Here is a 12,871-nt window from a genome sequence, read left to right as displayed (position 1 = left end):
ACTTTGGGGTTGCGGCGCTCATCTCGCTTTATTGACCGAGGGAGCCGGAGTACAGCTTCCGGGTCATGTGGCCAGCATGACTAAGCCGCTTCTGGCGAACCAGAGCAGCACACGGAAACGCCGTTTACCTTCCCGCCGGAGCAGTACCTATTTATCTGCTTGCACTTTGATGTGCTTTTGAACTGCTAGGTGGGCAGGAGCAGGGACCGAGCCACGGGAGCTCACCCCGTCACGGGGATTCAAACTGCTGACCTTCTGATCGGCAAGTCCTAGGCTCTGTGGTTTAACCCACAGCGCCACCTGCGTCCCCCTGCTTTCCCATCAAGGCCTCCTACAAAATGACAGTCCCCTCCGAGATGGTAAAATTGGAACTGTGGCTGGGTTGGAGAGAGGCAGCGCTGCACAAAATAGGCTTTCTGTGAAGGGAGAAGTGGATTTCAGGATCAAATGTTACCAGATAGTGAATCCAAGTCTCAGCGATATTGTGGTTTGGTTAGGCAGAGAGGGCAGCAACCTGGGGAAATATGGAGACTGAGTTGGGGGAGATGTGTACTGGCTGGTTCTGAGCTGTAGAACCATAGAACTGTAGAGTTGGAAGGGACCCCAGGAATCTTTTGCCCAACGTAGGTCTCAAACCCACAGTCCTGGGATTAAAGAGTCTCATGCTCTACCGACTGAGCCATCCTTTCAGTCAGCTGAACCAGGACCCACAGAGGAACACAGGAAGCAGCCTCTTATCCTGAACCAGACCACCGGTCCACTTAGCTCAGGACTGCTTATGCTGACTATCAGCAGATCTCCAGGGGTCTCGGCCCAGGGGCATTCTCAGACCTGCCTGGCGATGCCACTGGGGAACTGAACCTGGGACCTTCTGCGTGCAAGCCAAACGTCTTACCGCTGAGCTACGCCTCTTCTCCAAGTCTTGCCTGGCCACGACAGAGGGCGCCAGCTTGGGGGAGGCTGCTGTAGGCCCTATGCCACCTGTGCCCCGGAACATGGCAAGCTTTGGGCAGCTGTTGCAGGCCCGGGGGAGAAGCTGGGAGGGGTGGGAGGAAGGGGGCTTGGCCAGGGAGGGGGTGCGGAAGGAGGCAATGGAGTGAGTTGGCGCACGCTGAACATGAGATCCCTATCAGGGCTCCGTCGGAATTGTCCCAGGTGCATTAAACAATTGGTCTGACGCCGCTTGCAAACCTATCAAAGCGAGATGCCCCCTCTCCGCCTCCGAGAGAAGGATTGCAGCGATGCCTCCCCCCCCCCGAGACTCCCATCAGCTTAATCTGCTGGAGCTGCCGTCTATCTCTCCCCCCCCCCGGCTCCCTCGGCCGCACAGGCGTGCGCTGCTCCGCCAAATTGGACAAATACATGTAATGCAAAAAAAATTGCCCCATTAGCCGGAAAAGAACATTGCGGTGCACTCACAAAAGGGGAGGGAGCCATTAGGTGCTTCAAGCCCAATTGAAGTCACCATGGATCAGATTCAATGGCTGGCGACAGATGCGGCATCGCTCGCTGTGCAAAAGACTTGAGGGGTTTTTTGGGGGGGGGGAGGCAGCGCTTGCTACATGGCTTGGGGCTTGAATGGTGCTTGGATTTCTTCGAGCTAGAGGATAGCAATGACCGTCAACTCAGGAGTCTGCAAGCTTCTTAGGCCCAGATCCCATTTTTTGAAACCAGAACATACGTTTTGAGGCCCTGTTTCTTAATCTTTCCCCCACATGTTTGGTGCTGTTCCTGCACCCTACCTGGGATCAGTGGCACAGCACAGCATTGGTTGATTCCAGGTAGGGGATCTTCCCACAGAAGTGGCCGTTTTGGGCACCTGAGTCCCAGGCTCTTGTTTCCTGGGTGGGAGAACAAGGACACTGTCTTGTCATAGAATCATGGAATTGGAAGGTTCTGAAGCGTCATCTAGTCCAACTCCCCTGCAATGCAGGAACCTCAACTTAAGCATCCATGGCAGATGGCCATCCAACTCTGCTTAAAAACCTCCAAGGAAGGAGAGTCCACCATCTCCCGAGGGAGACCGTTCCTCTGTCAAACAGCTCTTACCACCAGAAAGTTATTCCTGTTGTTTAGTCGGAATCTCCTTTCTTGTCACTTGAATCTGTTGGTTTGGGTCTGGAGTGGAAAGCAAGCTTGCTCCATCCTCCATAGGACAACTCTTGAGATATTTGAAGATGGCTCTCATATCTCCTCTCAGTCTCCTATTTCCCAGGCTAAACATACCCAACTCCTTCAACCATTCCTCATCAGGCCTGGTTTCCAGGCCCTTGATCATCTTGGTTGCCCTCCTCTGCACACCTTCCAGCTTGTCAACATCCTTCTGAAACGGAGGTGCCCAGAACTGGACACAGGATTCCAGCTTGGTTCTGAGCAAGGTAGAAGCAAGTGGGACTCCATGAATTTGCCCAGTCCTTTTTTAAAGCCATCCTAGTTGGTCGCTATCACTGCTTCCTGCGTTGTGAGCAAGTTCCGTAGTTCAACTGTGCATTTCCTCAATCCTCTTTCCCCATACCATTCATAATTTTATAAACTCCTATAACAACAACAACAACAACAACAACAATTTATTATTTATACCCCACCCATCTGACTGGGTTTCCCCACCCACTCTGGGCGGCTTCCAACAGAATATTAAAATATAATAACCTATTAAACATTAAAAGCTTCCCTACACAGGGCTGCCTTCAGATGTCTTCTAAAAGTCTGTTAGTTGTTTATTTCTTTGACATCTGGTGGGAGGGCGTTCCACAGGGCGGGTGCCACCACCGAGAAGGCCCTCTGCCTGGTTCCTTGTAACTTGGCTTCTCGCAGCAAGGGAACTGCCAGAAGGCCCTCGGCGCTGGACCTCAGTGTCCGGTCAGAACAATGGGGTGGAGACGCTCCTTCAGGTATACAGGACCGAGGCCGTTTAGGGCTTTAAAGGTCAGCACTAACACTGTGAATTGTGCTCGGAAGTTGTTTGCCTTTTCTCTAAACTAAGAAGTCCCAAACGCTGCAACCTTTCCTCACTGGGGGTGCCTCTCTGTCCCCGTGATCATTCTGGCTGCCCTTTCCTGGACCTTTTCCAACACTTCAAGTTCCCTGCCTCTGCTTTGTTGTATGAAAGCGTTTATATGCTCTGTTTCAGTCCTAAAAAGCTGTACACACTTGCATGAAAACACAAAAAGACCATGCAATTAAAAAGACAATAAAACTGAAAACAGTTTTTAAAAACCCACCACCAATGTAATCAGATAGAAGACAAACAACTGGGTGATATATATATATATGTATTTTAACAAGGTATGAACAAAGGCTTTAAAAGGGAGCGAGCTGACAGCCAACCCTATCTTGGGAGGGAACACCACAATATATTGGTTTATTCATCATTGCTGTTATGATGATGTCATGTAAAAACATGCTGATTCCCAGACCGTCTGCGGGCTGGATTTAGAAGGCAATTGGGCCGTATCCAGCCCCTGGGCCCATGAGCTAGTTCTTTGGCCTGATCCAGCATCCAGTTTTTTCTTAAGCACCCCCCCCCAAGCTTGAAAAAAGACTGTTTCTATTTGGCCTTTCTTGGAGCTGTGATACCACAGCCTTGATCTCTTCGAGGTCCCCCTAACAGGCAGTGATAGTGTCCCTGGCCTAGCCTTGTCCGGACCACCCCTTCCCCTGTGGTCCCCCTCCCCCTGCAGTCACACAGTGTTCCCCCCCCCCGCCCCACTCAGGGCTGGGGCACGCTACTTTTCAGCAGTGGCTCTTTTACCTTGATGAGCAGCTAAATGAATTATAAATCAAAGGCAAGTGCCAGGGGAGGGGGACGGGAGGGGGAGGCCCCATTACAGCGGCCAGGCACGATCTCCACTCGGTGCACACTATTAACTCGCAACCAGCTGAAAATCCCCAATTGCTTAGATGGTCTGCATAATCTCAGCCTCTTCCCTGCCCCCCCCCCCCACCAAGCAATGATGGCAGGTCGGCTGCACTCCTTGCCAGCGAGAGGGGGGCTGTGGGGATCCAGGGCAGCAGGGGGGGCACCTCTTAGTGGGGAGGACACACGTGCAATCCCTGGCATCCCCTGTTGAAAGCATCTTGTCTAGCAAGGCTGGGGAGAGGCTTTTAGGGATGAGAACTGATTTGTGAGGACATGGGAGCTGCCTGATGCAGTCAGACCTCTGTCCTAGCCAGCTCAGTGCTGCCTACACTGACTGGCAGCGGCTCTCCAGGGTTTTAGAGCAGAGGACGTTCCCATATGCTGCCAGGAATTGGCCCTAGGATTCTCCACCGCTGATATTACAGCTGTTTCCCATAGCACTGAGTCCAACTCAAAATATCCTGGCAGGAGCTCCCTGAGACCTTTCTGAGCAGCTGCCGTCTGAGATCCTGTTGTGGGCTGGTAAATGGAGCACTTTCTAGCTGGTATCCTGTTGGAGGGGACGGTCTCCTTCCAGCAACTCCTGCAGCCAAGCTGGTGCCAAACACATTGCTCTGCTTTCCTTCGGACCACATCAGCAAGGCAAGAGGAAAAAAGCAAACTGTGCTGGTCCTGTGGGTTACCCGAGAGGCAAGGTCCAAGTCCGGTCCGTGGTCAAAGGTGGAGGCAGTCCATAGTAGCTGAAGCTGGGTGCAGGGCAGGGAGCCGGGTGAAGTCAGGAACAGGCATGCAAGCAGAGAGCCAGGGCAGGTCAGGAGCTCAGGCAGAAAAGCAGGACAGGGTTCAGGCAGGAACAGGCTACCAACAATGTTGCTCCCGCAACTTGGGACTGGGGCTGGCCGGCTTTTATCTGCCCTGAGGCATAGGGCGGCCCGATCCTCAGGTGACTCGCCTCTCCTGGCCTGGAGGCGAGCACTCCTCCTGCGGGAACTTAGTTCCCTCCACCTCTCTGCCCTGAGCCTCTGCAGCTCAGGAGAGGCTGGAGGGTTACCGGACCAGAGGCAACCTCAGCTTCCTCTGACGGGGCTGAGAGTGGAGCACCTGCAGGCAATGTGTCCTCCATCACCTCCGGAGCCAGAGCAGACTCAGCTGGTGCCTGCACCTGAGGATCCAGCACAGGCGAGGACCCTTCAGGCTCAGGCCCCAGCCCCGGCTCAGCTGGTTCTGGAGGCGGGGAATCCTGTGTAGGCTGGGATCCCTCAGGTTCAGCATCCAAGTCCGAATCCCAGGCCATCACAGAAACCCAGGCACCGATTGTTAATATTAAAGAGTAGTTCACATAATCAGTGGCTGTAATGGAAGCAGTTTGGGGACATGAGGAAATGAGCCCCACTTTCCCCATATATATTTTTTATTCAAGTAACCTTTATTGGCATCACATAATACAAACAGAATAAATAGGCCAGTGCAGTCTCTTTGCCATTTCAACAGTACAGTCATTTGCCGAAGGGAAGAAAAGGCGAGCAACCTGTTTCATCTCTGTGGGTTTCCAGCAAGGGCAGGATCCTGCAGCATACTTCGGCAACAAAAAATCAAATAGAGGAACTTAGCTACTGTCTTGGTGAGCTCCTGGTCTCTCCCCTGTAATAAGAAGCGTATAACCTCTGTCTCTGGTTTCCATGTTGGAATACATAGATGGTCTGGAAATTGTTGGTGGAGATCATCATACCTTTTACATTTAAGGGCCATGTAAGCTACAGTTTCCACCAGGTGGGCATTGCATGGGCAGATCCTGTCTCCTTCTGCTATACCCGCAAATCTACCGCACTTTCCCCATATTTCCCACCGCTTCAGCCTGCTGATGCCAGTCATGGGAAAGGAGCCTGATGGGAGCTGCTCCTTGTTGCTCTCTCTAGGGCAGCGGTTCTCAACCTGTGGGTCCCCAGATGTTGTTGGACTACAACTCCCATCATCCCTGAGCTCTGGCCTTGCTAGCTAGGGGTGATGGGAGTTGTAGTTCAACAACATCTGGGGACCCACAGGTTGAGAAAGGCTGCCCTAGAGGGGAGTCTTTTGCCTTGTGGCGCTGCGTGCTTCCCTCTACCGGTGCCCTGCCTGTTTATTTGCAAAGCGATCAGATGCATTGCACAAAGACGCCTTCAACCTCAAGTGCTTGCTCATCCAACCCCCCCCCCCATTGTTCTGTTCCGGGAACTTTTTCCTGCTCACAGATGTAGTGAGCAATATCGCAGCCAGTTACCAAGGTGTTCTCTCTCTCTCTGTGTGTCCCAGCATCTTGATGTTCCAGCAGCCTCCTCTAGTATGACTAAGGGTACATTTGCACTGCCAGCTCACTCTGCCTCTTTCCTCCTTGAGCTCTGCTGGAAGGGCTTTTGTCCTCTCCAACCCCCCCCCCCCGCCCCCCATAGGGCACTCCGCTCTTCACCAGCTGTAGCTCAGTGCTAAATCGCTGCTGGAAGATCCTGCAGCAGTTTTTCTGATGTTCCCCCCAGGACTGTTTAAAAGAGGCTCTGTGAACGGCCCTCCTGAGCTGAGCTGCTTTGGATCCCACACCATTGGGGGGTGCGGAGTCAAATCCACATTCCCATATCCTGCATAGGAGGCTGCCTGATTCCAAGCCAGGCACCTGGTCCATTTTGCTCAGTGTTGTCTACACTGACTTGCAGTGGCTCTCCAGAACTGCCTGGCCATGCCCTTTGCCAGACATACCGTATTTTTCGCTCTATAGCAGGGGTCTGCAACCCACGGCTCCGGAGCCGCATGTGGCTCTTTTACACCTTTGCCGCAGCTCCGGGGCGGATACTAGCGAGGGGAGGAGGCGCATTGTGCGCCCCGACACTCCCCACTGTGGCGGGCGCTGTACTGGCTGTGACGTCGCATGGGGGCGGTGCGTGCGTTAGTCACGCACCGTCCCGACGTCACCTTCCCACCCGCTGTCAGATCGGAGGGCAGCGGCGCACATGCTTTAAATGTCGCAATAGTTTTGCGGCTCCCAGTGTTTTTTTCTTCGGAAATGGGTCCAAGTGGCTCTTTCTGTCTTAAAGGTTGCAGATCCCTGCTCTATAGGATGCACCTGACCATAGGACGCACCTTATTTTAGAGGGGGAGAACAAGGGAAAAAAATTCTTCCCCTCTCTGCTCAGCGCCCCTTCAGTGAAACGGCAGGAGAAACGGAGCCCCTTCCATTTCTCCTCCCGCTTGGCTGAAGGGGCGCTGCGCAGCTCTCCCTCTCTGCTGAAGCCAGGAGAGTCTTGCTCTCCCGGCTTCAGCAAAAGGAACCCGAAGCTCCCCAGTCTGTGGAATGCTCTCCCCAGGGAAGTTCGCCTGGCACCTTCATTATACACCTTTAGGCGCCAGGCAAAAACGTTCCTCTTTAACCAGGCATTTGCTTGATCCGATTTACAAGCCATGCCCTTTTAAAATGTTTTTTTTGGGGGGGGGGGTACTGGGTTGCTGTTTTAATTTTGATTAGGTATTTTGTGGTTTTATATCTTGATTTTATTATGTGAACTGCCGTGAGACTCCCAGGTATAGGGCAATATATAAATAATAATAATAATAATCCAGAAGTCTGCAGTGGAGCCAGCACCTGCAGGGGTCATGAGGGTTCCTGGACCAAGCAGAGGAATGAAACAAAATGCGTGTTTAAATGTGAATTTTCATGCAGATAATGGGTTTTTAAAAATAATGTTGTTAAAAAATAATAATGCCAAAATAAGGGCAGAAAGGATGCTGTTTAGAATTGAGATCCACGCAGACACACCTGTTCATTATTGGAAGAAATGCAAGGGGTAAAATAAATGCTATGAAATATTTTGTGCGGCTGTTTGTAGAGCAACTTGATGAGAGGGAGAAGGTTTTGGCTGCTGAATTGTTTCCCAAGTAAGCTGCTTTTGTGTCCAATGTTTTAACTCTTGAATCATAGAACTGTAGAGTTGGGAGGGACCCCCAAGGGTCATCTATCCCAACCCCCTGCAATGCAGGAATCTCAGCTAGATCATACATGACCGATGGCCATCCTACGTCTACTTTAAAACCTCCAAGGAAGGAGAGGGAGTCTGTTCCATTGTCAAACAGCTTTTACCATCAGAACGTTCTTCCTAATGTTCCTTCCTTAATAATAATTATTACAGCATACTCCTGCAGAACAATGGCTCCCAAACTTTTCTGAGCCAACTACCCCTCGATTCCACAAACTCAGCGTCCCCTTCCCTATAAAAATAGCAGAATAGCAGCCTGCATGACCCACTAAGGAAGATAATAACCCAATAAAACAGTAGCAATTAATTGCACATTCATTCAGAATCCAATTAAAACTGTTTGGTTTAATTAATTCAACAAAATGGATGAACTTGATTCAGAGTCTAATAACCATTTGCAGCTCCCTGCAACCCCCTTGCCTCCCACCCCGCCCAGGGGGGAAATACCACCCAATTTGGGAGCCACTTCTGCAAACAATTATTGAACCTGGTGTACATAAAGATTTTAAGTAAGCAAAGCCCTCCATCGCCTGTATTTTACCTGCGCTGTTGGAGTCTGTAGTCTTCCGTCTCCTGTCTCTCACCGCCTCTCTGTTCTCCATCCCTTGCAGCTGGTTCTCTTTTCTGGCAAGCTGAACACCATTGCCGCTGTGGTCACCATCTTCTTCCTGCTGGTCTATGCCACCGTGGATTTGGCCTGCCTTGCACTCGAGTGGGCATCTGCCCCAAACTTCAGGTATGTGGGGCTCTTGTGTGTAGGAGTTTGGGGTTGCGCCGGGATCATATTACACCAGTCCTGAAAGGCCTACATTGGCTCCCAGTCCATTTCTGAGCACAATTCAAAATGTTGGTGCTGACCTTTAAAGCCCTAAACAGCTTTGGCCCAGTACAGTGGTGCCTCAGGTTAAGAACTTATTTCGTTCTGGAGGTCCGTTCTTAACCTGAAACTGTTCTTAACCTGAGGTACCAATTTAGCTAATGGGGCCTTCCGCTGCCACCGCACCACTGGAGCACGATTTCTGTTCTCATCCTGAAGCAAAGTTCTTAACCCAAGATACTGTTTCTGGGTTAGCAGAGTCTGTAACCTGAAGTGTCTGTAACCTGAAGCGTCTGTAACCCGAGGTACCACTGTATACCTGAAAGAGAGTCTCCACCCCAATCGCTCAGCCCAGACAATGAGGTCCAGTGCCAACTGCCATTTGGTGGTTCCCTCACTGAGAGAAGTGAGGTTACCAGGAACCAGGCAGAGGGCCTTTTTGGTGGTGGCACCTACTTTCTGGAATGCCCTCCCATCAGATGTCAAACAGATAAACAACAATTTGACTTTTAGAAGGCCTCTGGAAGCAGCCATGTACGAGGAAACTTTAATGTTTGTGTTTTATTATGTTTTTTATATATGTTGGAAGCCTCCCAGAGTGGCTGGGGTAACCCAGTCAGATGGGCAGGGTACAAATAATAAATTATTATTATATTATTATATTCACCTTGTGTGAAAACCAACCATGAGCCCCGTAGGCTGAGGGCGAGTGAGAATCTGGTGGACAAGTCTGTGAAGTGTGAGGACTAGCTGCTTGAGTCGGGGTGGGGAGCTTCTTTCAGCCTGGGCATCATGCTTCCTTCTGGGCATTTTTTTTGGGGGGGGAGTCACATGATGTCACATGTCAGTGGTGGGTGGGGTCAGAGACAAAAGTGGGCGGGACAGCATATGTAAATTTTACCTAGTTTCTGCACAAACACACCGTACCTCACTGTCCTCTACCTGGCAAGGACTGTCAACATTCGAGGGGGAGTGTGAAGCAGAGGTAGTTAGGGGTGCGGCCAGGGGAGTGTCCCGAGGGCCAGGTAGAGGCTCATCGAGGGCCACATTCAGACCCTAAGCCTGAGATTCGCCATAGTTGCTTCGTAGAGCAACAGTTTCGAGAAAGGTATTTGGCGGAAAGAGAGGAGAATGTATAGAAAATTCTGTTCCTCCTTTCTCAGCTCAGGGGCTCTCACAGCAGCCTACGAATCAAGGCAGAGACCTACTATAGAAATCGTGTGCAAACGTTAAACACAGTCGTAAAACCAAACATATGCACTAGCCAATAAAATAACTGGAGTTCTAAACAGAATTACCATTGTTTGCATGTGCAAAAAGCCTTCTTAAACCGGGAGGTTTGTCCTGGAGGTGTGGCGTTTTGCTGGGCACTAGAGAGATCTGGGAGGGACTCGGGTGGCACTGTGGGTTAAACCACAGAGCCTAGGACTTGCCGATCAGAAGGTCGGCGGTTCGAATTCCCGTGACGGGGTGAGCTCCCGTTGCTCGGTCCCTGCTCCTGCCAACCTAGCAGTTTGAAAGCACTTCAAAGTGCAAGTAGATAAATAGGTACCACTCCGGCGGGAAGGTAAGTGGCATTTCCATGCGCTGCTCTGGTTCGCCAGAAGCGGCTTAGTCCTGCTGGCCACATGACCTGAAAGATGTACGCTGGCTCCCTCGGCCAATAAAGTGAGATGAGCGCCGCAACCCCAGAGTTGGTCATGACTGGACCTAATCGTCAGGGGTCCCTTTACCTTCACCTAGAGAGATCTGGGAAGGAAGTTCTATGGCACAAGCAGTCAGTTCATATGGGGAGGGCAGCCCTTTTGGAAAACAGCACCATGGTGCAAAGGCTCTGTTGCTTCTTCTGACAGTTGCCAGCTTTCTGGGGTCGAAGACAGCCTTGTCTCAGACTCCTTATGCAGCTCTTTCCAGGATAAACACCCCCAGTTCCTTCAACGGTTCCTCATAAGGCGTGGTTTCCAGCCCCTCGATCATCTTGGCCCCCCTCCTCTGCACTCTTTCCAGCTTCTCAACATCCTCCTTAAATTGTGGTGCCCAGAACACCTCTCAGCCTCCTCTTTGACTCTCCATACTGCTCCTTCCTCTGCTCCTGTAACTCTGCCTTCCCCTTGACCCCCCCTGCCCCCTTCATATGGGTCTTCCGGGCGGGTAAAATGCTTGTTGCATGTTGCAAGGTGAGTGCGCCTGCCTGGGGCTGTCTGAAATACTGCTGGCGGGGATTGGGGGGGCGCGGGTAGATGGATGGGGAGGAGGTACCCCCCCCGACTTTCTCTCCCTCTCCTTGCTTGCAGAAAAGCCAGTCCACCCGCTGGTGAGCAGCTCAGGGAAATCACCTCTCCCCCCTCCACTTCCCTGCCTCCAGTGGTCCCTCCTCTCTCTCTCTCTCTCTTTCTCTCGGTGGGGGGAGCGTAGGGCCTGGTGATCAATTTCTCCCCCTAGCTAATCCCATCAAGCCGAGCACATCGCCCGTGTAATAAGCATTTATGATCCTGTTTAAAAAGCTTTTGCCCTTGAGCAAATACCGTTTTTAGCCAAGAAGGGGAAAAGGGAAGGATTGCCGGGGGGGGGGCGGGGACTGGGGGGCGAGAGAGAGCAGAGAACCCAGACTGCATTCTGCTCTTTGCAGTGAATTTATGGTACTTGTCTTGCTCAGCTTTTCAGGGCCGAGTGCCAGCCGTTTTTATGGAGCACAGTTTACATTAGTGGTAATTAAACCAAGGGGAGCAGGAGACAGTGGGGAGTGGCGTGGAGCAGCATTCCTGGAACAGCGTCCCTCTTCCTTTCCTTTTCTTAGCTGGGATTTACTCAGCTGCAGCCCTGCGTGCAGGCGAGAGCTTGCATTGTTTATTTGTGATTAATTTCCTGCATTGAAGCAGCGTTGGACTAAGTGACCCTCGAGGTCCCTTCCCACTCTGCAGCTCTGTTTATTGAATCTATCTCTCACCTTTCCTCCACCATGCTGAGGGTGTTTTGTACATGGTTATCCTCATTTAATCCCCACAACAACCCCATGAGCTGGGTTAGGTTAAGAGGCAGGGACCAGCTCAAGGTCACCCTGTGTTGTTCATGGCCCGAGTGGGGATTTGAACCCTGGTCTCTCACATCCTCGTCCGACAATCTTAACCACTACACCACACTGGGAAAACCAAGATGAGTAATGTTTTGGAGGATTCAAAGTGCCATGAAACGAATTTGATGCAAAGGTGTCTTGTTTGTTTCCGGTGCGAACTTTGCAAAGTGGTTCCTGCAGGTTTTTTCAGAAAGTTCCAGTTTGAAGTAGGGGTAAACGCCAACTGTGGAAGGCGCCTATTGGCCAGCATCAGTGCCGCCAGCAACCCAACTCCTTCCTTGGAGGAGAATTATTATTATTATTATTATTATTATTATTATTACAACTGTTCCTGTGATTATTTTCTCATAAAGTGTGCTGTTTAAAATAGCAATGTGGAGACCTGGAAGCATGAAGGAAAACATTGAGGACTGTACCTTTGTTGGAATGTGTTTGTTTGTGTGAATGTTAGAAAAGTTGCAAAGGTGAAATCATGAGAGAAGGACCTTCTGGGACCACAGTTAACGTGCTGAGTGTGTAGGAGTGTCGTCTGGGTGTTCAAAATACTGGGTGCTGAACCCCTTGCAATGCAAGAATCTCAGCTAAAGCATCCATGACCGATATTTCAACCTTGCTTACAAAGGAAGGAGAGTCCACCACCTTCCAAGGGAGTCTGTTCCACTGTTGAGCAGCTTTTGCCATCAGAAAGTTAGTCCTGCAGGTGGTGCTGTGGAGGGGACATGGGTGGTGCTGTGGGTTAAACCACAGAGCCTAGGACTTGCTGATCAGAAGGTTGGTGGTTCGAATCCCCTTGACGGGGTGAGCTCCCGTTGCTCGGTCCCTGCTCCTGCCAACCTAGCAGTTCGAAAGCACGTCAAAGTGCAAGTAGATAAATAGGTACCACTCCGGTGGGAAGGTAAACGGCGTTTCCGTGCGCTGCTCTGGTTCGCCAGAAGCGGCTTAGTCATGCTGGCCACATGACCCGGAAGCTGTACGCCGGCTCCCTCGGCCAATAAAGCGAGATGAGCGCCGCAACCCCAGAGTCGGCCACGACTGGACCTAATGGTCAGGGGTCCCTTTACCTTTACTAGTCTGAATCTCCTTTCTTCTCATTTGAATCCGTTGGTTTGGCTCCCAGCCTC

At 51.3% G+C, this 12,871-nt stretch overlaps 1 protein-coding gene across 2 annotated transcripts in view; it reads left to right on the top strand.

Moving 5' to 3' along the window:
• LOC308478116 (solute carrier family 12 member 9-like) overlaps nt 1-12,871 on the top strand; it is a 92,002-nt gene that overhangs the window by 39,551 nt on the left and 39,580 nt on the right. For both annotated transcript variants that reach the window (XM_081007431.1, XM_081007430.1), the window contains exon 9: nt 8,472-8,596. In XM_081007431.1, the coding sequence (XP_080863557.1) occupies nt 8,472-8,596 (125 nt within the window). The remainder of the gene's footprint in view (nt 1-8,471; nt 8,597-12,871) is intronic.

The sequence above is a fragment of the Podarcis pityusensis genome (genome assembly GCF_964106645.2).
Source record: "Podarcis pityusensis genome assembly, chromosome: 5".
NCBI classification, from domain to species: Eukaryota; Metazoa; Chordata; class Lepidosauria; order Squamata; family Lacertidae; genus Podarcis; species Podarcis pityusensis.
The sequence above is the reverse complement of the archived record's forward strand: the minus strand, read 5'-3'. Positions and strand labels throughout refer to the sequence as shown.